Raw genomic sequence first — 22,327 nt, forward strand, 5'->3', positions numbered from 1 at the left:
TAGATACATATCCTGGAATATTTTATAAGCTTAATAACCAACTTTTAGAGAATATTCAAAGATGCATCAAGTTTCTCAAGAACACTCTTTAGTATGTATGTAATAAACAAATTTAGAAGAGAAATTATACTTTATATATAAAAAAAAAGTTTATTATACCGGATCAGAGCCTTTCTATTATATAACAAGTCTTTTAGAATACAAGGCAAAAGGTGAAAAGGCAATGTCCTTTTTATCAATGACTTATTTTCTCGAGCGATATCGGCAATAATAAATCTTCTAAAAAGTTACTTTCTCCATCAAATGCTCAATTCTTAGCCTTAACCATACAATAATTTTATTCACAAGGTAATCCCACAAAAAACTAAACCTTGTTAAGACCTTCAATTATCAAGAGAGCTAATTAAAGAAATAGAAGATATTATTTCTATATATTACGATGGATAATATCTCTAGTTTATTACTCTCTCATCCCCTAATCTTTCTATTCTTATACAAAATATACTATTGTGTATACTTTTTTTTTCTTTGCTCTACCCAAAAAAAAAATATCATGTTTTTATGTATGCAGAATAGTTTAATATAAAAATGTCAAAAAAAAAAGCAAAGAGTCTAAAGAGATCCAGTCACAGTTAAAATATCATTAGCTTCAATGATACTAATAAATAAAATTAGAATATTAGTAAAAAACTATCATCTAAAAAGAAAGAAAAAAAAGGGGGGTATAGATACATACTCCATAACAGTAAATTCAAGTATACCATCTTCACCACCAATGCCTGCTCCAGTAGCTTTATTAATCCATTCACCATATTGTGTCCTCTGTCGTCCTTCTGAAACAGCTTCTGTTGACTCTTCATTATCTTCATCTTCTACTTCTTTTTCTTCTGTTGCTGTTTCTTCTTCATTAATCTTCCATGCATATGTAGAAGAAGGTATGCGAGATTTAGGAATAGAAGCATTAAAAGTACCATAAATTAAAAGACCAATGTGATCTTCTGACTGCAAATTGATACGTCCAACTATCAACAAAATATGCATGTAAATATTCAATTTTTTTTTGTGTGTATGTATGTGTGTTTTCTTTTTTATTTATATTACCAAGTTTAGAGCCTCTCTTGGGTTTCCAGATAAGGAATTTTGCTGTAATAAAGAAATGACTAAAAGGTGACTCGTACATAATTTTTCCTTTATCTGTAACAAACTTGATATCAGAATGTGCAAGAACAATACCATCAACTTCTGGAACGTATCTATTCAAGAAGAAAAAAAAAAAAGAGGCAATAAAAGTAGATTAGAAAAACTTTCAAGTTCTTTTTAATTTTAAGAATATTCTACGTACTTCATTAAAAAGGCATTTAATTGCTCAATAACACCTTCCATTGTCTTTCCTGCCCACATGGGCGCTAAATGAAGGTATAATTTAACAACAATTTCCGAAAATGAGCTTGAAACCTGTTGAATGACTGGACTACCGGATGGAGCAGCTGGTGTGGTTTCAACAATTGTTGTACTTGACTTATGCTTCTTTTTACTCTTCTTTTTCTCTGAACTGTCCTTATGCTTACGTTTTTTCTCTTCGGTTGCCATTATTATGTATATTATTTATTTGTAAAAACATTACTTCTTTTTTTTTTCTGAACAAAAAAAAAAAAAAAAAAAAGTCAAAAAATCAAGCGTGTCTGGTGTGACTGCTATTACGAGTGGCTGAGACATTGAGCCCTATTACTACTGCTATAAGTACAAAAGACAATTGTATGATTTATTTATTTTAACAAACTTGGCATACATAAAAATCCAAATAATAATGAATTGCTTATTAAAATAAATGAACCTAATATTTATTTAGTATTTTTTTAATTAGAAATTATTTATGGGAAGCCGTGCTATCGAAATATGCTACATTATTTATTCTTCCCCTCTACTCTTTTATTTCTTTCTAGTCATATCTTACCAAAGAAGAAGAAAAAAAAATAGAATATTTAGCCATTGTATTATCAGATAATCAGTAGTACAAGTCTTTAAACAATGACGAATGTTGGAAAAAAAAAAAGATATAACCAATTATGCGTTTACATTTAAACCCTTTATTATTTTTTTTTCTCTCCATGAATTCACAACACAGGTTATAATTGTGAAGTGTATTTCTTTTTATAGGAATAAAATTACCAATAAAAATTTTGTTTTCCTATAAAGATTTAAGCAAATGCCCTTTTTTTTATGAATAAGAAACATATTAAACTGTCAATTTTCCTGGTTGTACGACTGTAAAAAAAAAAAAAAAAAAAAAAAAAAAAAAAAAAAAAAAAAAAAAAAAAAAAAAAAAAAAAAACTTGTAATCGGTAATTTAATGTCGATAAAATTTCGGGAGAGTAACTCTCTAAGATAAGATAAATTGTTTTATTTTTTCCAAACAAAGAATAAAAGGCAGACAGGAAGAAGAATAACATTAAAATAGTGTAATTGTGTGTTTTTCTATTAAAGAAGGAAATCTATAAAAACTAATAATGTGATGCAGACTAATATTTGTTAGTTTGATTTCAATTTTTTATTTGTAATGTTTTAATAGGGCCTGAACAGGACATGTCAAATTATGATTCTCTTTAATTTATATCCCGCAGCATGTAGATTTTTTTTTTTTTTAATATAAATATTTTAAATTATCTTCTATAACTTGATTCTTTTTTTTTTTCCTTAAAAAAAAATTACAAATTATATATACTTGAAAAAAAAATGGTCGGTACAGCTTTCGAAACCTTTGATGCCAGTAAACTTGAAGTCCAAATCAGTAAACAACTCAAGCCTTTAGTTCCTGAGAATGAATTAGTATTTGGAAAGCACTTCACCGACCATATGATTTCAATTGAATTTGATAGTGAAAATGGTTGGAGTAACCCTGTTATCAAGCCTTATGGAAAGCTTGAATTGGAACCTAGTGCAGTTGTACTCCATTATGGTTTTGAATGTTTTGAAGGTATGAAGGCTTATAAAGATGCTGAAGGTCATGTCAGACTTTTCCGTCCTGAAATGAATATGGATCGTTTAAATAGATCTTCCTCTCGTTTGGGTATGCCCGTAAGTAGTATCTGCTTGATAATAAATATTTATATGTATATCTTATTTGTTTCTTACTTTCCCTCCTTTTCTCCTTTTTTTTTTTTTCAAAAAAAAAATCCTTAGACATTCGAACCCGAGGAATTAATTAAAGTCATTACTGAATTCCTTCGTATTGAAGATCGCTGGATTCCTAATAAGCGTGGTTATTCTCTTTACCTTCGTCCTACTATTATTGGTACACAATCAGCTCTTGGTGTTCGTGCTCCTAATAAAGCACTCTTGTTTGTTATTGCCAGTCCTGTTGGACCTTACTTCTCCACTGGTTTCAAAGCTGTCAGTTTATTGGCCTCTACAGAATATGTTCGTTCTTGGCCTAATGGCACAGGTAACTACAAGGTAGGTGGTAACTATGCTCCTTGTGTTAAGCCTCAATCTATTGCTGCTCAAGAAGGATACCAACAAAACTTGTGGTTGTTTGGTCCTGATTATGAAATTACTGAAGCTGGTACGATGAATTTCTTTATGCTTTGGAAAAACCCTGACACAGGTCGTCGTGAACTTATTACACCTCCACTTAACGGCTTAATTTTACCTGGTGTTACAAGAGACAGTATTATTCAATTAGTCAAGTCTTGGGAAGCTGAGACAGGTATTTATGTTCGTGAAGAGAAGGTAACGATGGCTGATGTGATTCAAGCTGTTCATGAGAATCGTGTTATTGAAATGTTTGGCGCTGGTACTGCATGTATTGTTAGTCCTATCAAGTGTATTGGCTTCCAAGGTAAAGATATCCATATTCCTCTTGATCCATCAGATCCTGATTCTGAGGCTGGTTCCTTAACTAAGAAGATTAATGATGCTATCATGGATATTCAATATGGTGTTGTTGAACATTCTTTCTCTCGTAGAATTATTTAAAAAAAAAATTAAATTAGACAAAATAATTTTTCCCCCTTTTATACACCTATAGATACACCCCTCCCCCCCTTTATCTGTATGCATATATTTGTATGTATACTTGTGAAATTAAACTATTTGTAAAATGTATTATTATCCTCACTACATAAATATTTTTTTTATTTATATTAAATAAATCTTATACATAGAGTTTTGACATGTAGTACGCATATTTGCACTGTTGTGTAACTTTATTTCGTTTTACAAAAAAAAAAAAAAAAATTCTCAACTATATTTTATTGCAACTTATTATGTATCTGTTTTATGTTATTGTAAAGATAATTAAGCAAATTAAATAAAGGAATAGTACTGTACAGAATTCAACTGCATAATATATAAAAAAAGGGAGGGAAGGGTAGAAAAGAGGCTATTTTTTTTGTTTGTTTACATAAGCATCATAGTTGCAATACAGGAGACGAATGCAAGTCCCAAGGCAACTGTAGTTGTTAAATGAGTGGCACTATTTTCATGACTATCAGCTTTTCGAACAGGTGTAGCACTAGCCTGGCTGTTGGTGGTAATTATTGTGCTAGTAGGAGTCATCACAGTAGTTGCGGAGCTAACCTTAGTAATAGAAGTAGAAGAGGCAGGAGCAACATCCTTATAAGCACAAGTAGAATTAGAACATAAACATTGGCCAGCAATTGGGTCCCACCAAACTGTATCGCAGTTGTCAGGAAGAGGATGACGGTATTTAGGATCTGTGCTAGCTATAGAGGGGTTAGGTGTAGGGTTATCTACGGTAGGTGCTGTAGCAGGACAATTAAAGCAAGTAGCCCAATTGGTTGTACCAAAATTACACATATTTAATAGGCTGCCGGAAACAACACCATTTGTGATGGTAATGTTTTCTAAACCGTTACAGATCTCTTTGCCAACGTCGGGAATTCCACATTTCATATAAGGTTGCTCAGCTAATTGACTTGCAGGAACAGGGTTTTGCATCTACAAAAATACAAATTACAAAATAAATATCTATACTGTATACGTGTATATGCTTTTTTTTTAAAAAAAAAAAAAAAAAAAAAAAAAAAAAAAAAAAAAGAATTTTCTTTTTACCCATTGTAAAAGCTGTTCATTAGTGACAAACCAAACATCTTTCATCCCTTGAAGAGATTTAATAAAACTAACAACTGCATTCTTTTTGTCTGTAACATCAGGCATACCAGGATAGTTTGTTAAATGAGCTTTTTTTTAAAAAAAAAAATACGATATGGATTAGTTTTTTTTTTCTTTTTTTTCCTTTTGTAATAAAAATAATCACAACTTACTAGGATGAACATAGATACCGAAAGGTTGACGGTTTCCATTATAATGTCTTTCAAAGTTTGTTTTAGTCCAGTTGGTAACTTCAGAAGGAGTTCCAGCTAAATAAACATCCATCAATTGAGGAATATCGTTGGTATCGACGACTGCATACATAGGAATTTCCCAAACACCTATAATAGTAAAAGTTTAGAAATATTGTATTATTCTTATTTTGTTTTGATTTGTTTAATATATATGTATATATATTTTTTACCTGGAAGTTTAAAATCTGCACCACAGCTTCCAGCCCAACAGTCATTAGCTAAACCATAATCGAGAGTGTAGGGCCTACACATCATAACTTTAAATTAAATTTTGCTTTTTCTTTTTTTTTTTCTTTTTTCTTTTTTTTTTTTTACCAGTAACAGTCATCGATAACTGCAGTAGTAGAGGTGTCATATTTCAAACCTACTTGTGAAATTTCTTTGAAAGTTTCAAGGGTATAATTCACTATTTTTTTTATTAGAAGAAAAATGTTAAATTATATGCTAAAAAAGAAAACTTGCTTTAAAAAAAATTAAACTTACAGAAAGGAGCTCTAAAGCCCTTAATTTTACCATGAGGAATACCACCATAACGGTTCAACATAGAATAAGCAGCAGCAATTTCTCTAATAAAATAATACATGGTTAATTAATCAAGCTTTTTTTTTTCTCTCTCTTTCACTTGAATATATATGCTACATACTGTAAAGGAGGTTGTCCTATTATAGTTATTTATATAAATATATAATAATAATAAGTTTATATGATAAAGAAATTTCATTATAAAATGATTTTTTTTTCTTCTCATTCTTACCAACATGAGTAAAAGTATGACTATAATAATGAAAAAAAAAGCAAAATTAAAAAAAACACACTTCAAGTAAATAATGTTAAAGTAACTTACTCAGCGACTTCATTTCCTTGAGCATACCACTGCTGAACCAAAGAAAAATCAGTATACATCATTGATACATACCATGAACCCTAAAAAAAAAAAAGAGTAATAATCATAATAAATATACAAAAAGAAAAGATATCATTTTTTTTTTAAAAAAAAAATGGCTAATAAGAATATACCTTGGCTGGACATCCATTGGGGTTCCTATCAAATAATAAAATAGGTTAAATAATAAAGAAAAAAAAAAGATAGAAATAATCCATATTTCAAGTAACTTACTTAACATCTAATAATTCATGAGCAGTAGATAACAATTCAGGTTGGATTGAATCATCAAAAGTAATGGTAACAAATTGAGGGACATCTTTGGGAGAGAGTCCAGCAGGAGGAGTAAGAGAAGGACAAAGACAGTCAGGAAGTTTACAGGCATTCGTGTCACAAGGACCAGGAGTTGTGCCTGCATGAACTAATTGACTTGCAACGGAAAGAACAGTTAAAATGGCCGAGGAAATACCAAGCACTTTCATTTTTATTTTATTTTGCGGTAAAGAGGAAAACGGGATGAAAAAATTGAAAGCCTTTTATACTCATCTGAAGTGAATCAAAGTATCACACAAATAATAAAAGACAGTGAAACTTTAGGAAAATAAAAATACCCTTCTAAGGAAATTTTGTTTTTTTTTATTAGAAAAGTAAAAGAAAAAAAAAAAAGTAAAAAGTAAAAATAAAAAACACACACACACACATTAAAAAAAATAAAAGAAAAGAAAAGAAAAAAAAGATAAATTGTGTATAGAACAAAATGCTACCACAGAATATATTTAAAATAATTGTCAAGTATTTTTTTTTTTTTGATTTGTTACTGTTTAGAAAATAGATGTGCATATAAAATAAACTAAAGAAAATTCTTTTTTTTTTTCTATACTTAGCTTTTTTTTTTTTTGAAACCTCCTTCCACTTTAAATTATATTAATAGAAGATTATCAAAATTTATCTTGCTAAATTTGTTAAATGTTATTTCCATATTTTACCAGGTTTTATTAAAAGAGAGACAGTAAACATTATTAAAATTACAAAAATAGCTGTTATTATTTGAAGTATCATTTTTTCCGATCCTAATAAATTGCGCTTATATAAACCTAATTCACGATTTTTGTTTTAAAAAATAACAAAAAATATACCAATAAAATTAGTTTATTATTTATATAAAAGAGGTTCTTTGCTCAAATACAAACAGATAATATTGGATAATATTTTTTTTTTTAGGACGAAAAGTGAATACTCTCTACATTGGTCTGAATCTTTAAGCCTTGATTATTATTAGAATACTATACAAATATATGTATTTAATCTGTTCGATTGAAAGATTAAATAGAATACAATGTTGTATTACTATCTATGGTAAAGTAAGCAAACGGAAATATATACATCTTTGTAAATTCTTTTTACTTCTGATATTAAAAAGATTTGAAAAGAAAGAAAAAAAGAAAAAAGGATCGCCATAAATTACACAACAAAAAAAAAAAAGAAAAAATCACATGCTATACATAAAATTTAGCTATTTATGCACTTTAAAATACTAACTCTATGAGATATACAGTTATTTCAAGACTGGAAGATGGATTCATTTTTTCTTTAAAGTGAGGTTTTGTGATGTTCAATCAGCATATATACATTTAAAAACTATGTTTTTTTTAATGGTCAACAGTAATAAACGCGTAGTTGTAAAAGCTAATATGCCCTAGTCAGTTTAAAAAAAAAAAAAACTTATTTCTTATTTATTAAAGGCTGCCTGCTCTCACTCAATCTTAGATTCTAGGAGGTAATTCTGTTTCGACCATACTGGTTCATTATTTATATAGGTGGAGTCGCGCAGTTTCTAGGTTAATCTTGTTCTTTGTATAACTATTTTCGTACTTTAACTGTCAGAAAGAAGATATATATACATACATATATATATATATTGCCCAATAACTCGAGATTTATAACTTTAAGTAAATTTTTTCAGAATTAAGGTGAATGGCCGGTATGGAAGTGGGCTTTAATAAAGACATCACTATCGTTGTTAAAGCATCTTCCTCAATGCTCTTACAATATTTGTATTAAAATAAACGACACCGCAATAGTAAAGCATAAAGTATAATGCGTCTATTGCTGCTAAACACAACTTTTTATATGTACTTGCTTTAATTTCTTTACAATTTATCTGAACAAGCCTTCTACAAGGAAAAGAAAAGAGGACAGCAAATTGAGCAACTAAAGACGTAAGCTCAGTTCAAGCAAGCATTACAAATTAGGGATTTCAGTAACGTGAATTAGTAAACTGAGCCACTGCATATTCATAATGGCAGCATTTGAAACTCTATTTAATTATATTTGTGTAAATAATTATATTTAATAATCATTTATTGTTGAAAAAAAAAATAATCATTTCATTTAATGTTTGCATCATATGTACATATTCCCTAGAATAAATAAATAAATATACGTATGTTCTATTGAGATATATCAGCGATATTATTAGAAATGGACCATTATTGAGTATATATCTGTTCTAATACTCTTCCTTAGTCATACTTTATTATGATAATAGTATGTACATAAAACATATCGATAGTCATTATTGTTTAAACTATTCATATTTTTGTGTAATTCTATTATATAATAACATGTGTATTTATAGAAAAAAAAAAAGTTCGCAGCATAAGAAGCAAACAGTAGGACAGAATCTTTTATTAAATTTGTATACATTTACATACATTTATATATTTTTTTATATTCTCTCTTTTTTTTTTTTTTTTTTTGTTTTCTATCTTTAAAAAATAAAATAAATAAATATATGCAATCTGAAACTTTGATAACACCGCCAATACAAGAAAGCAACAATAACTTGCCTCATCATGTTCGCTGGGCTCCTTTACGAGGAATTCCTGCCAAAAGACGTTTACAAATGCTGGCCGTTTGTATTTGGATTAGTTTAGTTTTCATTTCTGTAGCATCATTTCTCTTTTTAGCAACTTACAAGCTTCTTTGGCCGATTTTGATTGCCTACATCACTTTTATTTGCATCGATAAAGCACCAGAATCTGGTGGTAGATTAGTTGAAAGAACTCGTCATTGGACCATATGGAACTATTTTGCCGATTATTTTCCAGTGAAACTAATTAAAGTAAAACATAGATAAATAGATGTATAAACCTTTTATCAATATCTCATTTATATATATGTATGTATGTAAAGGAATATGATTTAGATCCTACAAAGAATTATGTCTTTGGTTACCATCCTCATGGTATTATTTCAATGGGTGCATTCGCTAATTTTGCTACAGAAGCAACAGGATTCTCAAAATTATTTCCCGGGATTAAGCCTTCTTTACTTACTTTAACTTCTAACTTTAATATTCCTATTTATCGTGACCTCATCATGTCCTTGGGATTAGCTGCAGTCTCTCGTCGTTCATGTGAATCCATTCTATCATCTAGCCCTGGCCGTTCAATTGTGATTGTGATAGGTGGTGCTGCTGAATCTCTGAGTGCTCGTCCAGGCATAGCTAATTTAGTTCTTCGTAAACGTTTAGGATTTATTCGACTTGCCATTAAACATAAGGCACCTTTAGTACCTGTCTTTTCATTTGGAGAAAATGAATTATATGATCAACTTGAAAATAATAAGGAAAGTAAAGTATTCAAATATCAGAAAATGATGCAATCATTACTTGGTTTTACTTTGCCTTTATTCCATGCTCGAGGCATATTCAATTGTAAGCATAATAATAATAATAATAATAACCTATATCACTCACTCCCCCCCTCCCCTCTACTAAAATTGATGTGTATATAGACGATATAGGAATTATACCTTTTAGACATGAAATTGCTACAGTGGGTAAGTCAAATTATAGTTTATTATGTCGTTTGTTTTTTTTAATTTTTTTTAATATACATTAGTTGGTAAACCCATTCCCGTTCCTGAATTAAAAGAGAATCAAAAAGAACCAACTGAAGAGCAAATACTACAAGTCCAAAAACAATATATAAAAGAGCTTGAATCGATTTATAACAAGTATAAAGATATTTACGCTAAGGATCGTAAACAAGAACTTTGTATCATAGATTAATAAATAAAAGCTTATCTTGTTAAAAAAAAATAACTCTTTTCCCCTCCCAAATCAATAGAATGTCCAAGGAGAAATTCATCCATTCTTGGGACTATTATTTAGTATGATTTCTATCATATTAGTTACTATTTATATCTGTAATTTTGTCTCTGAAGGATAGAAAGTAATTATGCTATATCATATCTTTAATTGTAAAAATGCATATATTACACAAGTATGTTTCAGTATGATCGTTCCTAACAACAATAGAATAAAAATCATAAAGATGTTTCATATTTTTCTGCTGTCTGAGATTCAATTTTACTAGGTTGAAAAAAAAAAAAAAAAAAAGACTTATAATTCGTCTAGAAACAGTATTATTCTATATGATAGCGAATAGTAGTATTTGACAGAATTTATCCAATCAAAAAAATTCAGAAAGTTATTATGTTCAATGTTTTTTTTTCTTTAGTTTTTTTTTTTTTGTTTTTAATCTTTTATATATTTACATTGTTATAATGAGCTTTGATTCACTTTCTAAAGGAGAAAATGTGTTGTTTGTAGCGCCTGCCACAGTTGATCAATCAACTTTTATTAAAGTGAAATCTTCTGCTCAACAACAAGTGGGGATTGAGGGACAAACTGCTTTTGAAGTATTTGATAGAGTTGCTGAAGGTAAAGAAGGAAAAAAAAATAAAAGTGAAATAGAGACCCCCCCAGGTTCCTCTGTCTGATCTAATATTTATTATTATTAGCACCATTAAATAAATCAAGCTTCAATGTAATTTATTCAAATCTCTTTCCCCCTTCTGTCTCCATCCACACATCTAGTATATTTTCTCGTTATTTAAATACTTTAACTGCAGGTGGTCGATTGGTCTTGGAAGAAGTTGTTTTATTGGTTGATTTAGCAAATACAGTATGTCCTATTACACGCAGGTCTTCTGATTTACAATCTTTATTAAAACTAGCCGGTTTTGTAGATGTGACAGTAAAGGATGTAACTCCTGTTAACGATGCAACATTGGCTGCTTATTTCTCTTTATGGGGTACAACTAGAATTGAACAAGGGGTGAGTCGATTAAGTGGTAAATTTGGTATAGCCCATATTGAAGCAAAGAAGCCTACATATGAAATTGGACAAAAGATATCATTAAATTTTGGTAAAAATAAGAATAATAACAAAAGAGCAGTATGGGCAAATGTGTCGACAGATGATCTAGAAGATGAAGATGCATTATTAGATGAAAGCGATAAAGTGAAGCCGAGTAAAGAATCTTTAACGAGTAAGTAAACGGATAAATAAATACAGATTTTTGAATTAAAATGGCTGTAAAATAGGACCTGATGACTGTGAGTTGACAGATGGGAAGAGGAAAGCATGTAAAAATTGTACTTGTGGTAGAGCAGAAGAAGAAGAAGGATCAATGGAACAACAAGATAACGTTGTATCTCTCGATTTAATGGATGATTTTGAAGATGAAGTAGTTGAAGTTGATCCTACACCAAAGAAGACAGGCGGATGTGGTAGTTGCGCTTTAGGCGACGCTTTTAGGTGTTCAACATGTCCTTACTTGGGTATGCCTGCCTTTAATACAGGAGAAAAAATCGCTCTAGGCGGTATGTTTGCTCAGGATGATATTGAATTTTAAGGGAAAAAAATAAATAAATACCACCTCTTGATGATAAAGAAGAAGGGAAATATCTTTTTATTATTACTATCCTATTATTATGTGTAGAATAATAAATGCTTGTTTATATTACTACAAACACTATTATTTATAATAAAAAGCTATCATTGTTGTTTATTACTACTACTGCTACTAACTCTTTGTGTTAAGAAACATGCTTTTACAAGTGAAAACTGAGATATCATCTTGCTTTTTTTTTACCAAGTATAAAGAATAATTACATTGATATAAGAACTCCTTTTATTTCCTTTTAGACACACACACTCTCTCTCTAATATATATATATATATATATATATATATATGTATGTATGTATAAATAAATATATTAATCTCAAGTATTCAAAGTTTTAATTCTTTGTGGGCTTTTTGGCTATTATAGAGATTAGAAATAAGTATCCTGTTAGTATTTATTTAATACAAATACACTTACTTCCGTATTTTGATCGACTTGTTGTTCTAGTAGCTACACCTTGAAGATCCAAAGCACCACGAACAAGATGATATCGAACACCTGGAAGATCAGGTACACGACCACCACGTACTAAAACAACCGAATGTTCTTGTAAATTATGACCTTCACCAGGAATATATGCTGTCACTACTTTTCCATTGGTTAACTTGACTCTTGCTACCTTTCTCACTGCTGAATTAGGCTTCTTGGGTTTAGTTGTATAGACTTTATTACAGACACCTTTACGTTGATAGCATTCTTCAAGTGCAGGTGCCTTACTCTGTTTTGTTTTCGATTTACGACACTTTTTCATCACTTGATTTAACGTTGCCATGTTCGCCTTTTGTATAGGTGTTGTAAATGTAAAATTCGTCAATTGACTAAGAATGGGACTTTGGTGTGTTGTAGAAGTGCGTGTAGTCCATAGATGGGTTTGAGTTAATGGTTTCCATGTTGATTTTAATAAGGATCGAAATGCTTGCATTTTAATTGTATTATAAGACCGGTATTGTAAAGAGAGGGAAGGCAGTTGATAATGATTGCGGAGGAGGGGTCCCTTCAACTTTAGTGTTTGAAATCCCGTCTTGCAAAAAAAATAAAATAAAATAAAGTGTACTTAGACAAAAGAATACCCTATACGCTCCTTTAAATTATTAGTAATAATACTAATAAATAAGAAACGTTTCTTGCTATATTAAAAAATACTGTGAAATATAAACTTATATTGTCTTTTAGGAATTACTATCATCATAACAATAACATAAATTGTATGAGGGTATAAGCATTACTTGTGACGTAATCAACTTTGACCAATAAAAGAAGACAAATAAAAAGTTTTTTCTTAAGATTTTTTTTTTTTTAGTAATTCCAAAAAGACTTTTTCCTTACAATTTATCTACTTTTCTTTCTTCTTTTACTCTCAACATACATATATAATGACAGATAGTTGGGATAGAACTATTTTTGATAAAGAACTCAAGTCAATATTGGACGGAAAACTTCCTGTTTCAGCTTCAAAAATCACTTCACTTCAAACATTAGCAATTTCTCATCCTCAGGTAATTATTTCTTTATTTTTATTTTCTTAGGAAAAACATATAGTAGGAATTATTAACTTTTTTTTTATTTTTTGTTTTATAGCATCATAATTATATTATACAATGCATCACAAGGTTTATAGAAACTTCATCTCCAGAATATCGTTTAGCAGGTTTGTATGTGATTGATGCTATTTCTCGTTCTGTACATAAACAACAAAGGAAAAGAGAAGAAAATAATAATTACGGTCCACATGAACTGGATGTTTTTTTGAAGAGATTTGCTATTGTGTTGAAGAATGATTCTTTGAATGGCTGTTTTGAGCCATGTTCAGAAAAGGATAAGGTGAGACCCTCCCCCTTTTTTTTTATTTTCCCTTCCTTTATATAAATATATACATGTATAAACTACATTTTATCTCTTTTACACCCATTTTTATCCTTTTTATTTTCCCTTTATTCTGGATATGCTTTTTTTTTTCTTTCTCACTTGGTTGGTTTGATGAATGACTGGTGGTACTAGAAACTGGAATTAAATGAAGAAAGTAAAAGGAAAATGAAAAAAAGGAAAAAGAGAGATTGTTTGAGAAAATAGGATAAGCAAATAGCTTTCTTCTTTTATGTCAGATTTAAGAACTGGTAAACAAATAGAATAATACATGTGTGAAATTCATTTTCTTTAATTATCTAGTTCTCTTTTTCTTATATGAGTTATACTGTCATTTGACAAGCATAGCTATAACTTAAGCCTATACTTGAAGGTGTTAGTCTCTGTGTCTATATCGCTCTCTGTTCCTCTTTCTCTTCTTTCTTTTACTTTCTCTTTAATTCTAGATTTCTTTGTGGTTCTCTTCTTCTTCATTTTTGTTTTTGTTTGTCAAGATATCTACAAGCCTTTCTTCCTTATAAACAAGGATGATATAATGTAAGAGGGAAAAAAAAAAGTCAATAGTAGAAGAAAGCATAGAAAATAAAGGGAAATGATGACAACAGTAACAACAAATAAAGAGATATATGTATATCTCATGTTTTTCTTATATTTTTATCATAATTAAAATCGATTTATACAACTCTCCTTCCCCCCCCCTCCTTCTCTCTCTCTCTCTCCTCAAAATATGTTTGAAAATGTTCAGTTTTATCTTATTTTTTTTTTCTTTTCTTTTTTGTATATTGTATGGAAAATAAAATATATAGGATAAAGTCAAAAAGACACTGGATTTCTGGGAGCAGGGAAGCATTTATTCCAAAGATTTGGTTCAACATGTGAAGCATTCTTTTCTGACAAGTAGTAGCAAGAGTGATAGTTTAGATAAAGGTTCTTATTATATACATAATAAAATTCAATTCATTAACATTGCTTTCTTTTTTAAAAAAAAAACAAAAATAAAAATAAAAATAAAAATAGATACAGTATCACCACCTGTAGATGCAGCAAAACTTTTAGCCACTCTCAGTAATATTGGAAATGGAAGTTTAGCAAATCTTAATATTCCTGGTCTAAATTCACCTGTGCCACCACCACCACCACCAGCAACAGCAGTAACAACAGCAGCAGCACTACCACCACCACCACCACCACTACAACAACAACAACAACAAGAAGAAAAGATACTACCACCTGCTCTTGCCAAGTTATTAGATGGGCTTGTTTCTACTCCTTCAACAACTACATCTGACTCACCTACACCCCCTTTATCAGTACCTACAATAACAGATCCACGAGTAGGTATGAATGATCCACGCATGCAAGAACAAGCATCATCTCCATCAAGAAATGTCAAGAATTGGCCCCCTCCACAAGGACCTTCTATTCCTGCAACTCGACCAGGAGAAAGAAGATCAAGATGGGGTAATGTAGAAAAGTCAACAACTAGTTATCAAGATCAATGGCCTCAACATGGTGCAATTCAAGATCCTCGTTTAATGAATATGACTTTTCATCAACCACAACCGCCTTTTACAAATTATTCCTTGACGGGTACAGAACCATTTATTGATTCAAATTTACCACCAGGATGTATTAAAGGTAATAAATGTAGTCATTCAAAGTATATTCATATTGATATTCATTTTCATATTCATATCTATTTTCTCATAGTTCTTACACGCACTTTGTTTGTGGGACCTATTCCTGATCATTATGAAGAAGAAGATGTCTCTCGTTTATTTTCAAAATATGGTCAACTAGCAAGTGTGATTGTAGCTAAAAAGATTAAAGGAAGACACAATGCATTTTTAAAGTTTACAACAAGAGCCTCTACAAAGGCAGCTAAATTTGATTCAGAGGGACTTGTAGTGGAGGGAGTCCCTGTGAAGGTGAATTGGGCGTTTGGATTTGGACCTAAAAAGCATTTTAACTTTGATAGAGGAGAATCGATTATTCCTTTAGCTGAATTAAGTTCCGAAGAAAAGAGTAATCTTGTGACAGCACCTGTAGGTGGATTCCAAGGACAACCTTTAAGGGATAGAACAGTGATTGAAGAACCCGAAGCACAATATCGACCTGAATGGAAATATGATAGTCATGAAGAACAACAACAACAACGTAGTGGATTTAAACGTCAACAACATATGAATCATGATGATGGATTCAATCGAAAAAGAGGAAGATTTAACCAACAACAACAACAGTCACCTTATCCACCCACTCATAATTATCAACAACAATTTAGAAATAATAACAGACAACAAGCAACGGGATTTTATCAACAATCACAAAATCAATTTAGACCACCTGCTTTTTCAAATAACATACCACCTCCTTATTAAGCTGTAAAAAAAAAAGAAAAAAAGAAAAAAAAAAAGCATTATAATAAATATTTATTATATAAAAATAGGGAACTGTACAAATAAAAAGAAAGATAATAAATATATATTATACACAACAAAGTTTACTTATTGCTTTCTTTCTTTTTTTTTCGTGTGTATGTGTGGGGGGATATGAATTACATAAAGAAAAAAAAATGTAATTAATTAAAAGAATATGTATAATATTAATTGTTGTTATTATTATTATAATTATTATTATTGGATATTTTTTTTCTTTAAGAACGTTCACCACGAAGACGACGAGCTAATTGAATATCCTTAGGTTGAATAGTAACACGCTTAGCATGAATGGCAGCCAAGTTAGTATCTTCAAAGAGAGAAACCAAATAGGCTTCAGAGGCTTCTTGAAGAGCACCAATGGCAGAAGATTGGAAACGCAAATCAGTCTTGAAATCTTGAGCAATTTCACGAACAAGACGCTGGAAAGGAAGCTTACGAATCAAGAGTTCAGTAGACTTTTGATAACGACGGATTTCACGAAGAGCGACAGTACCGGGTCTGTATCTGTGAGGCTTCTTAACACCACCAGTAGAGGGGGCAGACTTACGAGCGGCCTTGGTAGCTAATTGCTTACGAGGGGCCTTACCACCAGTTGATTTACGAGCTGTTTGCTTAGTACGAGCCATATTTTATTAAAAAAAATTTATGTATAAGAAAGAAAAAAAGGTTGTCGAAAGAAAAATGATTTTGCTTTTTTAATTATTTATAAACGTTTTTTTCAAAAGTCACACAAGAGAAATCAAATTTCTTTATTAGGAATTCATTTGATATATGTTTTTTTTTTTCTAATATATTTAATTGGAGATAATAATAATAATAAAAAATTATTTTATACAAAAAAAAAAAAAAAATAAATGTATACATTTTTTATTTAAGAAAAAAAAATGTAGCGCGTTGCTGCGAAACTTGAAAAAAAATGAAAAAAAAAATTTCTTCTCCTTTCAAGATAAATAAGACGGTAATAAGACCCTTAAAAAAATATATACATATACACATATAAACAAATCAGTATGTATTTAATCGTCAGCATATTTTTCTTTTTAAATTAGAGTACTTGATTATAGGGAAAAGTAAAAAAAAAAGGGGGGAAGAAAAGTTAGGTGTAAAATAGATGTATATATTTTTTTAAATGTATACTTTTTTTTTTGTTCTTAAGATTTTTTTTTTTTTTTTTTACTTTAGAAAAAAAAAATTAATTCGCATTTTGAAAAAAAAAAAATCTGAAGAAAAAAAAAAAGTATACAAAATATATGAACTTTAGCTATCGTCGGTGATTTAATTAAATGAATATATAAAGCCTGAAATACAATGATTATCATTTTTCTTTTGTTTTTTTTTTATTTTCATTCAATTATAATAATTTAAAAATGACTGGTCGTGGTAAAGGTGGTAAAGGTCTCGGAAAGGGAGGTGCTAAGCGTCACAGAAAGATTCTTCGTGATAACATTCAAGGTATTACTAAACCTGCTATTCGTCGTCTTGCCCGTCGTGGTGGTGTTAAGCGTATCTCTGGTCTCATTTATGAAGAAACCCGTAGTGTCTTGAAGGTCTTCCTTGAAAACGTCATTCGTGATGCTGTTACTTATACTGAACACGCCAAGAGAAAGACTGTTACTTCCTTGGATGTTGTCTATGCTCTCAAGAGACAAGGCCGTACCCTTTATGGTTTCGGTGGATAAATCAATTGCAACTTATACAACTACAATTTGAATATTTATATACAATATATCCCCTTTTTTTTATTATTTCTGTAAATATACAATAATAAACAAATATATAATACACATATAATATTTATAGTTTTATATATAATCTATACATAAAATATAATTGGTTCACGTGTCTACTGTATTTTTATAACCTTTTATCTATAAGATAACGATTAACGTTTTGATTTTTTATTTTATTTTGTTTTTTTTCTTAATTTTATGTCCATATTGGCTGAAATAGAAAATGATGATGATCATAATAATACTACAGCAACAACAACAACAACAACAACAACCTTAAATAACAGTCCATCTTTTATTAGTGAAACAACAAAAAGAGTCTTTCTTTTTCACTCTTCTTCCTTTTTTCACATTACAACTTTATTTCCTCCTACTATCATCATCACTGTAAAAGGTCTTTATTCTCTAATGATAATTACGAATGAAGAAAGAAATCTATTACCATTAAAACGAAAGGAATTACTAACAGTGTCTCCTATTCAATCTTCTTCATTACCTCTATTGAAGAAATCAACCCCTATAGATAATCTCATTACTACCTCAGCATCAGAAAAAACAACAACCGATCACTCCTCATCATCACAAGATGAAAATAAGAAACCGCCTACAAAAAAATACCGTTATAAATTAAAAAAACCCGTTGTTATATTAAAGAACAAAAATAAACATAAAACAACGACTGCAGCTATGGATGAAGAGGAGGAAGTACCGATGACAAAACCGTTATCTATTACAGAAAAAAGAAAAAGACAAGCTAAAAGAGCAACTCAAATAAAACAATGGAAAGTAAGGGAAGAAAGAGAGGCAAGAGAAGTAAGGTTAAAAATACGAAGACAGATGGTTAATGGCACTATTCCAAAGACAATAACAACTGGAACAAAACTATCGCCTACTGCTTCTACTACTACTACTACTACTATAAAGAAGAAGAAGAAGCATGTGAAATTCAACATTGAAAGAAATAAGATTATTCAAATACCATGTTTTATTTCGGAAGATGATTCTGTAAATGTATAAATAAATCATATATTGACTTTTTTTTTATTTATTAATAAAATAAAAAAAGAATATATATAAAATATATTAAGTATGTTTATGTACAAAGAAATAATAATTAAAGAAAAAAGAATGGTAACACAATATTATATTTAAGAGAAAATAGGTAAAAAAAAAGGTATTGTTTACAAGTCTTGAGAAGCACCAGCCTTCTTTGTCTTGGTAGGTAACAAAGAAGCATGAATGTTAGGAAGAACACCACCTTGAGCAATAGTGACATGACCAAGAAGCTTATTTAATTCTTCATCGTTACGGATGGCTAATTGTAAGTGACGAGGGATGATACGAGACTTCTTGTTGTCACGAGCAGCATTACCTGCTAATTCAAGAATTTCGGCAGCGAGATATTCAAGGACGGCTGCAAGATAAACAGGGGCACCAGCACCAACACGTTGGGCGTAGTTACCACGACGAAGAAGACGATGAATACGGCCAACAGGGAATTGAAGACCGGCCTTAGATGAACGAGTTTGAGACTTTGAGCCAGAAGCAGACTTTCCACCAGATTTACCACCAGACATTTTTATTATTTATTTTATGATGTTTTATTTGTTAATCAATTAAAAAAAAAAATGGAAAAAAAGGAGATTTAGGTGGGTTAATTTATATAAAATTCTAAATTAGTTGTTGGCTGCTGCAAAAAACACAGAAAAAAAAAAACTGTGACTGTTTCTAACTTGTAATTTTTTTTTTAATAAAAAAAAACGTATTTCCTTATTTGTTAATCTGCTATAACAAGTGAAAAGACAAAACAGCTTAAAAAATTGAAAAAAATAAAAATCGAGATATGAATAGAGCTTTACAAATTAACGTGATATTACGTGTTAAGTCACGTAGTTGTCTAACAGAAAGTAGTAGAAATTCATTATTTTTGATTTCATATCCAAATAAGGAAATCACTTGTTATATAGTTAATTGTTGTAGTTTTGTTATTTTTTCCTAAACTGCGCGATTTTTTTTTTTCAGTTGTAGAAAAAAAATTTTTTTTTTTTTTTTTACATGTATACTTTTTTTTTTTTTTTTTTTTTAAACTATTGTCTGATAGTTTTTAAAATCCGCAGCTTAATTATTATTAAATCAAAATGAAAATTTCATATAAAAAGAAAGCTGAAAAAACTCCCACTTTTCAATTTTTTTTTTCTCTATATCAATTAACGCATAATATACAATAATTAAAAATGGCTCCTAAGGAAACTGCTACTGGTAAAGCACCTACTAACAAGGTTAAGTCTGCTGATGGCAAAAAGAGAAAGATGGCTCGTCGTGAAACCTACTCTTCTTATATTTATAAGGTCTTGAAGCAAGTTCACCCTGATACTGGTATCTCTAACAAGGCTATGTCTATCTTGAACTCTTTCGTCAATGATATCTTTGAACGTATTGCTTCTGAAGCCTCCAAGTTAGCTGCTTACAACAAGCGCTCTACTATTTCTTCTCGTGAAATCCAAACCGCTGTTCGTCTTATCCTTCCTGGTGAACTTGCTAAGCATGCTGTCTCTGAAGGTACTAAGGCTGTCACCAAGTACACCTCATCCAAATAAACAGCTTTAATAATAACGACAGCTCAATTTAATTTGTTTATCAAAGAAGAAGAGAAATTGATGCATGCATATATTTATATATTTATAAAAACAAACAAACAAACAAACATTTTTTTTTTATTTCGCCCCTTATTTTACACAAATTATTCCTTTTATATTTATATTTTACTTTACTCTCTTTTTATTATGAACAAATTTGTATGTACAGCAAAACAAAACAAAAAGAAAGAAAGAACTTTATTTAATCTTTTTTTTTTAATATATACTTTGATATCCTTTTTTTTATATATATATAATAAACAATAAACATTATTTAATGTGTATATAATTTTAATAAACTACGCTTATTTTGTGGTGACTTCATGCATAATTTTGATAATACGCGTTTCATAAAGGAGAATGTGTAAAAATAATTATTATTACGAATAGAGGCATATCACAGATGATGAACACTAATAAACACTTCATCCTCATTAAAGAGTAAAGATAAATGTCAACTTTAGATCATTATTATAGGAAATAATTCAAAGTCCGATTCGCATATTTACACATGAATGATGAATACAATACAACAACTATTATAAAAAATTTACTGTATTTAAGTTTTTCTTTTTGGAAAGTAGAAGCTCTTGCCTTATTATTCTATAGTCGACTTTATAATGTACTCTCTTGATTAATGAAATATACACTGTTCAAATGTATTTAAACATTTTGAAGATTTATTACCTTCTTCCAATTATGCATATAATATCTATATTCTTTTTTTTTTTTAGTGGTAATAACTATTTTTCATTATTTACCACAAGCATATTGAGACTATTGAAGTATTTTTTTTTTCTTTTTAGTTTAATATGACATTGTTAAGTATTATTAACAATAACAATAATAACAACAAAAATAATCTTGCTACATATTAGAATATGAGTTTACTATATAACATATTACTTTCATTTACATATTATACTATTGTATCATCTAGAGAAAAAATTAAATAAATTAAAGTAGTAATATCCTTCCTTCTTTAGCAGTTGCTATTATTATTACAACACAACCAATTGATCAGTTTTGTTGACATTATAACAGAATAAATAATAAAAATAAAAAAAAACTACAAACACCACTCAACGATTATTTTTTCAAAAAGAGAATGCGTCGTCGGGGAATCGAACCCCGGCCCTTCGCGTGGCAGGCGAAGATTATACCACTTAACCAACGACGCGGAGTTATTAATTAAATGCAGGTACATATTGAAGTTTAACTTTAATTTTTTAAGTCACACCGGAAAAACTTTTAATAACCGGGACCTACCACGATACAGGTTATATGCAAAATTTTGGTAAAATTTTAAAGTTTATATTTTTATCAATTTTTACTATAAAATGTTCAAATAAAAAACATAATATACATTATATATTAAATTATTTTGAATATATGTAAAAAAAGTACATGTTTACTGCAAATATTCATGTTTTTTATTTTGGCTGTGAGCAACATCACTTGTAAATATTATAAATTTTGGGGCTTTAGCCAATCAGATTAACGGAAATGGAAATTTGAAGGGTTAATCTGAATTTGAAAAGTACTTAACAATTTTTTTGTTTATTTTTTTTTAAAGTTGCCAGCTAAAATTGGCGGTTATTTAATTCAGGAAGAAAATATTTACTAAAATGTAAATTATTCTTATTTT

The 22,327-nt window shown here is 29.6% G+C and overlaps 12 protein-coding genes and 1 non-coding gene across 13 annotated transcripts; 6 read left to right on the top strand and 7 right to left on the bottom strand.

The window, feature by feature from the left end:
* Positions 1-612: 612 nt before the first annotated feature.
* BX663DRAFT_432106 (uncharacterized protein) lies at positions 613-1,590 on the bottom strand (the record flags this gene model as incomplete). The annotated part of the gene is made up of 4 exons (XM_051522907.1): positions 613-658; positions 737-1,022; positions 1,102-1,253; positions 1,343-1,590. 4 exons carry the CDS (start codon positions 1,588-1,590, stop codon positions 613-615), a joined length of 732 nt encoding a protein of 243 aa, XP_051384270.1.
* Positions 1,591-2,733: 1,143 nt separating this feature from the next.
* BX663DRAFT_530388 (branched-chain amino acid aminotransferase) lies at positions 2,734-3,975 on the top strand (the record flags this gene model as incomplete). The annotated part of the gene is made up of 2 exons (XM_051530314.1): positions 2,734-3,075; positions 3,181-3,975. The coding sequence occupies 2 exons, from the start codon at positions 2,734-2,736 to the stop codon at positions 3,973-3,975; spliced, it is 1,137 nt and encodes a 378-aa protein (XP_051384271.1).
* Positions 3,976-4,198: 223 nt separating this feature from the next.
* On the bottom strand, positions 4,199-6,738 carry BX663DRAFT_504587 (uncharacterized protein). Its single transcript, XM_051526936.1, has 11 exons — positions 6,484-6,738; positions 6,384-6,408; positions 6,211-6,290; positions 6,121-6,140; positions 6,010-6,025; positions 5,850-5,932; positions 5,682-5,772; positions 5,537-5,610; positions 5,286-5,453; positions 5,074-5,201; positions 4,199-4,959 (listed from the first exon to the last, which is right to left on the bottom strand). Exons 1-11 carry the CDS (start codon positions 6,729-6,731, stop codon positions 4,399-4,401), a joined length of 1,494 nt encoding a protein of 497 aa, XP_051384272.1. The 5' UTR covers positions 6,732-6,738; the 3' UTR covers positions 4,199-4,398.
* A 2,262-nt stretch (positions 6,739-9,000) lies between these two features.
* On the top strand, positions 9,001-10,357 carry BX663DRAFT_504589 (diacylglycerol acyltransferase). Its single transcript, XM_051526937.1, has 4 exons — positions 9,001-9,373; positions 9,445-9,967; positions 10,048-10,092; positions 10,155-10,357. Exons 1-4 carry the CDS (start codon positions 9,044-9,046, stop codon positions 10,322-10,324), a joined length of 1,068 nt encoding a protein of 355 aa, XP_051384273.1. The 5' UTR covers positions 9,001-9,043; the 3' UTR covers positions 10,325-10,357.
* Positions 10,358-10,779: 422 nt separating this feature from the next.
* Positions 10,780-12,122, top strand: BX663DRAFT_504591 (cytokine-induced anti-apoptosis inhibitor 1, Fe-S biogenesis-domain-containing protein). The gene is made up of 3 exons (XM_051526938.1): positions 10,780-10,978; positions 11,059-11,589; positions 11,645-12,122. Exons 1-3 carry the CDS (start codon positions 10,822-10,824, stop codon positions 11,953-11,955), a joined length of 999 nt encoding a protein of 332 aa, XP_051384274.1. The 5' UTR covers positions 10,780-10,821; the 3' UTR covers positions 11,956-12,122.
* A 185-nt stretch (positions 12,123-12,307) lies between these two features.
* Positions 12,308-13,169, bottom strand: BX663DRAFT_504595 (ribosomal protein S12/S23-domain-containing protein). The gene is made up of 2 exons (XM_051526939.1): positions 12,427-13,169; positions 12,308-12,366 (listed from the first exon to the last, which is right to left on the bottom strand). The coding sequence occupies exons 1-2, from the start codon at positions 12,929-12,931 to the stop codon at positions 12,344-12,346; spliced, it is 528 nt and encodes a 175-aa protein (XP_051384275.1). The 5' UTR covers positions 12,932-13,169; the 3' UTR covers positions 12,308-12,343.
* Positions 13,170-13,324: 155 nt separating this feature from the next.
* BX663DRAFT_504598 (uncharacterized protein) lies at positions 13,325-16,317 on the top strand. Its single transcript, XM_051526940.1, has 5 exons — positions 13,325-13,505; positions 13,588-13,830; positions 14,679-14,799; positions 14,890-15,510; positions 15,583-16,317. The coding sequence occupies exons 1-5, from the start codon at positions 13,383-13,385 to the stop codon at positions 16,251-16,253; spliced, it is 1,779 nt and encodes a 592-aa protein (XP_051384276.1). The 5' UTR covers positions 13,325-13,382; the 3' UTR covers positions 16,254-16,317.
* Positions 16,318-16,528: 211 nt separating this feature from the next.
* On the bottom strand, positions 16,529-16,939 carry BX663DRAFT_432231 (histone H3; the record flags this gene model as incomplete). The annotated part of the gene is made up of 1 exon (XM_051522913.1): positions 16,529-16,939. The coding sequence occupies one exon, from the start codon at positions 16,937-16,939 to the stop codon at positions 16,529-16,531; it is 411 nt and encodes a 136-aa protein (XP_051384277.1).
* A 737-nt stretch (positions 16,940-17,676) lies between these two features.
* On the top strand, positions 17,677-18,327 carry BX663DRAFT_504600 (histone-fold-containing protein). Its single transcript, XM_051526941.1, has one exon. The coding sequence runs from the start codon at positions 17,681-17,683 to the stop codon at positions 17,990-17,992; it is 312 nt and encodes a 103-aa protein (XP_051384278.1). The 5' UTR covers positions 17,677-17,680; the 3' UTR covers positions 17,993-18,327.
* A 321-nt stretch (positions 18,328-18,648) lies between these two features.
* BX663DRAFT_504603 (uncharacterized protein) lies at positions 18,649-19,019 on the bottom strand. Its single transcript, XM_051526942.1, has one exon. It carries the CDS (start codon positions 18,994-18,996, stop codon positions 18,811-18,813), a length of 186 nt encoding a protein of 61 aa, XP_051384279.1. The 5' UTR covers positions 18,997-19,019; the 3' UTR covers positions 18,649-18,810.
* Positions 18,867-19,633, bottom strand: BX663DRAFT_504604 (histone H2A). The gene has a single exon (XM_051526943.1). It carries the CDS (start codon positions 19,618-19,620, stop codon positions 19,225-19,227), a length of 396 nt encoding a protein of 131 aa, XP_051384280.1. The 5' UTR covers positions 19,621-19,633; the 3' UTR covers positions 18,867-19,224.
* Positions 19,634-20,248: 615 nt separating this feature from the next.
* Positions 20,249-20,978, top strand: BX663DRAFT_504605 (Hist1h2bj protein). Its single transcript, XM_051526944.1, has one exon. It carries the CDS (start codon positions 20,278-20,280, stop codon positions 20,638-20,640), a length of 363 nt encoding a protein of 120 aa, XP_051384281.1. The 5' UTR covers positions 20,249-20,277; the 3' UTR covers positions 20,641-20,978.
* An 810-nt stretch (positions 20,979-21,788) lies between these two features.
* On the bottom strand, positions 21,789-21,859 carry BX663DRAFT_t63. The gene has a single exon. It is a non-coding gene; the product is annotated as a tRNA-Gly (tRNA).
* Positions 21,860-22,327: the final 468 nt, after the last annotated feature.

This window comes from Cokeromyces recurvatus (assembly GCF_025118155.1).
Source record: "Cokeromyces recurvatus strain NRRL 2243 chromosome Unknown BX663scaffold_8, whole genome shotgun sequence".
NCBI classification, from domain to species: domain Eukaryota; kingdom Fungi; phylum Mucoromycota; class Mucoromycetes; order Mucorales; family Mucoraceae; genus Cokeromyces; species Cokeromyces recurvatus.

Excerpts from the sequence above, each read along its gene's own strand:
- BX663DRAFT_504603 (XM_051526942.1), bottom strand. The coding sequence starts at position 18,996 with ATGTTGAATTTCACATGCTTCTTCTTCTTCTTTATAGTAGTAGTAGTA.
- BX663DRAFT_504589 (XM_051526937.1), top strand. The coding sequence starts at position 9,044 with ATGCAATCTGAAACTTTGATAACACCGCCAATACAAGAAAGCAACAAT. Across the intron at positions 9,374-9,444 it reads TTCCAGTGAAACTAATTAAA|GAATATGATTTAGATCCTAC; the intron begins GTAAAACATAGA and ends ATGTATGTAAAG. Across the intron at positions 9,968-10,047 it reads TGCTCGAGGCATATTCAATT|ACGATATAGGAATTATACCT; the intron begins GTAAGCATAATA and ends ATGTGTATATAG.
- BX663DRAFT_504604 (XM_051526943.1), bottom strand. The coding sequence starts at position 19,620 with ATGTCTGGTGGTAAATCTGGTGGAAAGTCTGCTTCTGGCTCAAAGTCT.
- BX663DRAFT_504587 (XM_051526936.1), bottom strand. The coding sequence starts at position 6,731 with ATGAAAGTGCTTGGTATTTCCTCGGCCATTTTAACTGTTCTTTCCGTT. Across the intron at positions 6,141-6,210 it reads CAAGGAAATGAAGTCGCTGA|TCATACTTTTACTCATGTTG; the intron begins GTAAGTTACTTT and ends TCATTATTATAG. Across the intron at positions 5,202-5,285 it reads CGGTATCTATGTTCATCCTA|CTCATTTAACAAACTATCCT; the intron begins GTAAGTTGTGAT and ends TTTAAAAAAAAG.
- BX663DRAFT_504595 (XM_051526939.1), bottom strand. The coding sequence starts at position 12,931 with ATGCAAGCATTTCGATCCTTATTAAAATCAACATGGAAACCATTAACT. Across the intron at positions 12,367-12,426 it reads AAGTCGATCAAAATACGGAA|CCAAAAAGCCCACAAAGAAT; the intron begins GTAAGTGTATTT and ends TCTCTATAATAG.
- BX663DRAFT_504600 (XM_051526941.1), top strand. The coding sequence starts at position 17,681 with ATGACTGGTCGTGGTAAAGGTGGTAAAGGTCTCGGAAAGGGAGGTGCT.
- BX663DRAFT_504591 (XM_051526938.1), top strand. The coding sequence starts at position 10,822 with ATGAGCTTTGATTCACTTTCTAAAGGAGAAAATGTGTTGTTTGTAGCG. Across the intron at positions 10,979-11,058 it reads ATTTGATAGAGTTGCTGAAG|CACCATTAAATAAATCAAGC; the intron begins GTAAAGAAGGAA and ends TATTATTATTAG. Across the intron at positions 11,590-11,644 it reads GAGTAAAGAATCTTTAACGA|GACCTGATGACTGTGAGTTG; the intron begins GTAAGTAAACGG and ends GCTGTAAAATAG.
- BX663DRAFT_504598 (XM_051526940.1), top strand. The coding sequence starts at position 13,383 with ATGACAGATAGTTGGGATAGAACTATTTTTGATAAAGAACTCAAGTCA. Across the intron at positions 13,506-13,587 it reads TAGCAATTTCTCATCCTCAG|CATCATAATTATATTATACA; the intron begins GTAATTATTTCT and ends TTTGTTTTATAG. Across the intron at positions 13,831-14,678 it reads CATGTTCAGAAAAGGATAAG|GATAAAGTCAAAAAGACACT; the intron begins GTGAGACCCTCC and ends TAAAATATATAG.
- BX663DRAFT_504605 (XM_051526944.1), top strand. The coding sequence starts at position 20,278 with ATGGCTCCTAAGGAAACTGCTACTGGTAAAGCACCTACTAACAAGGTT.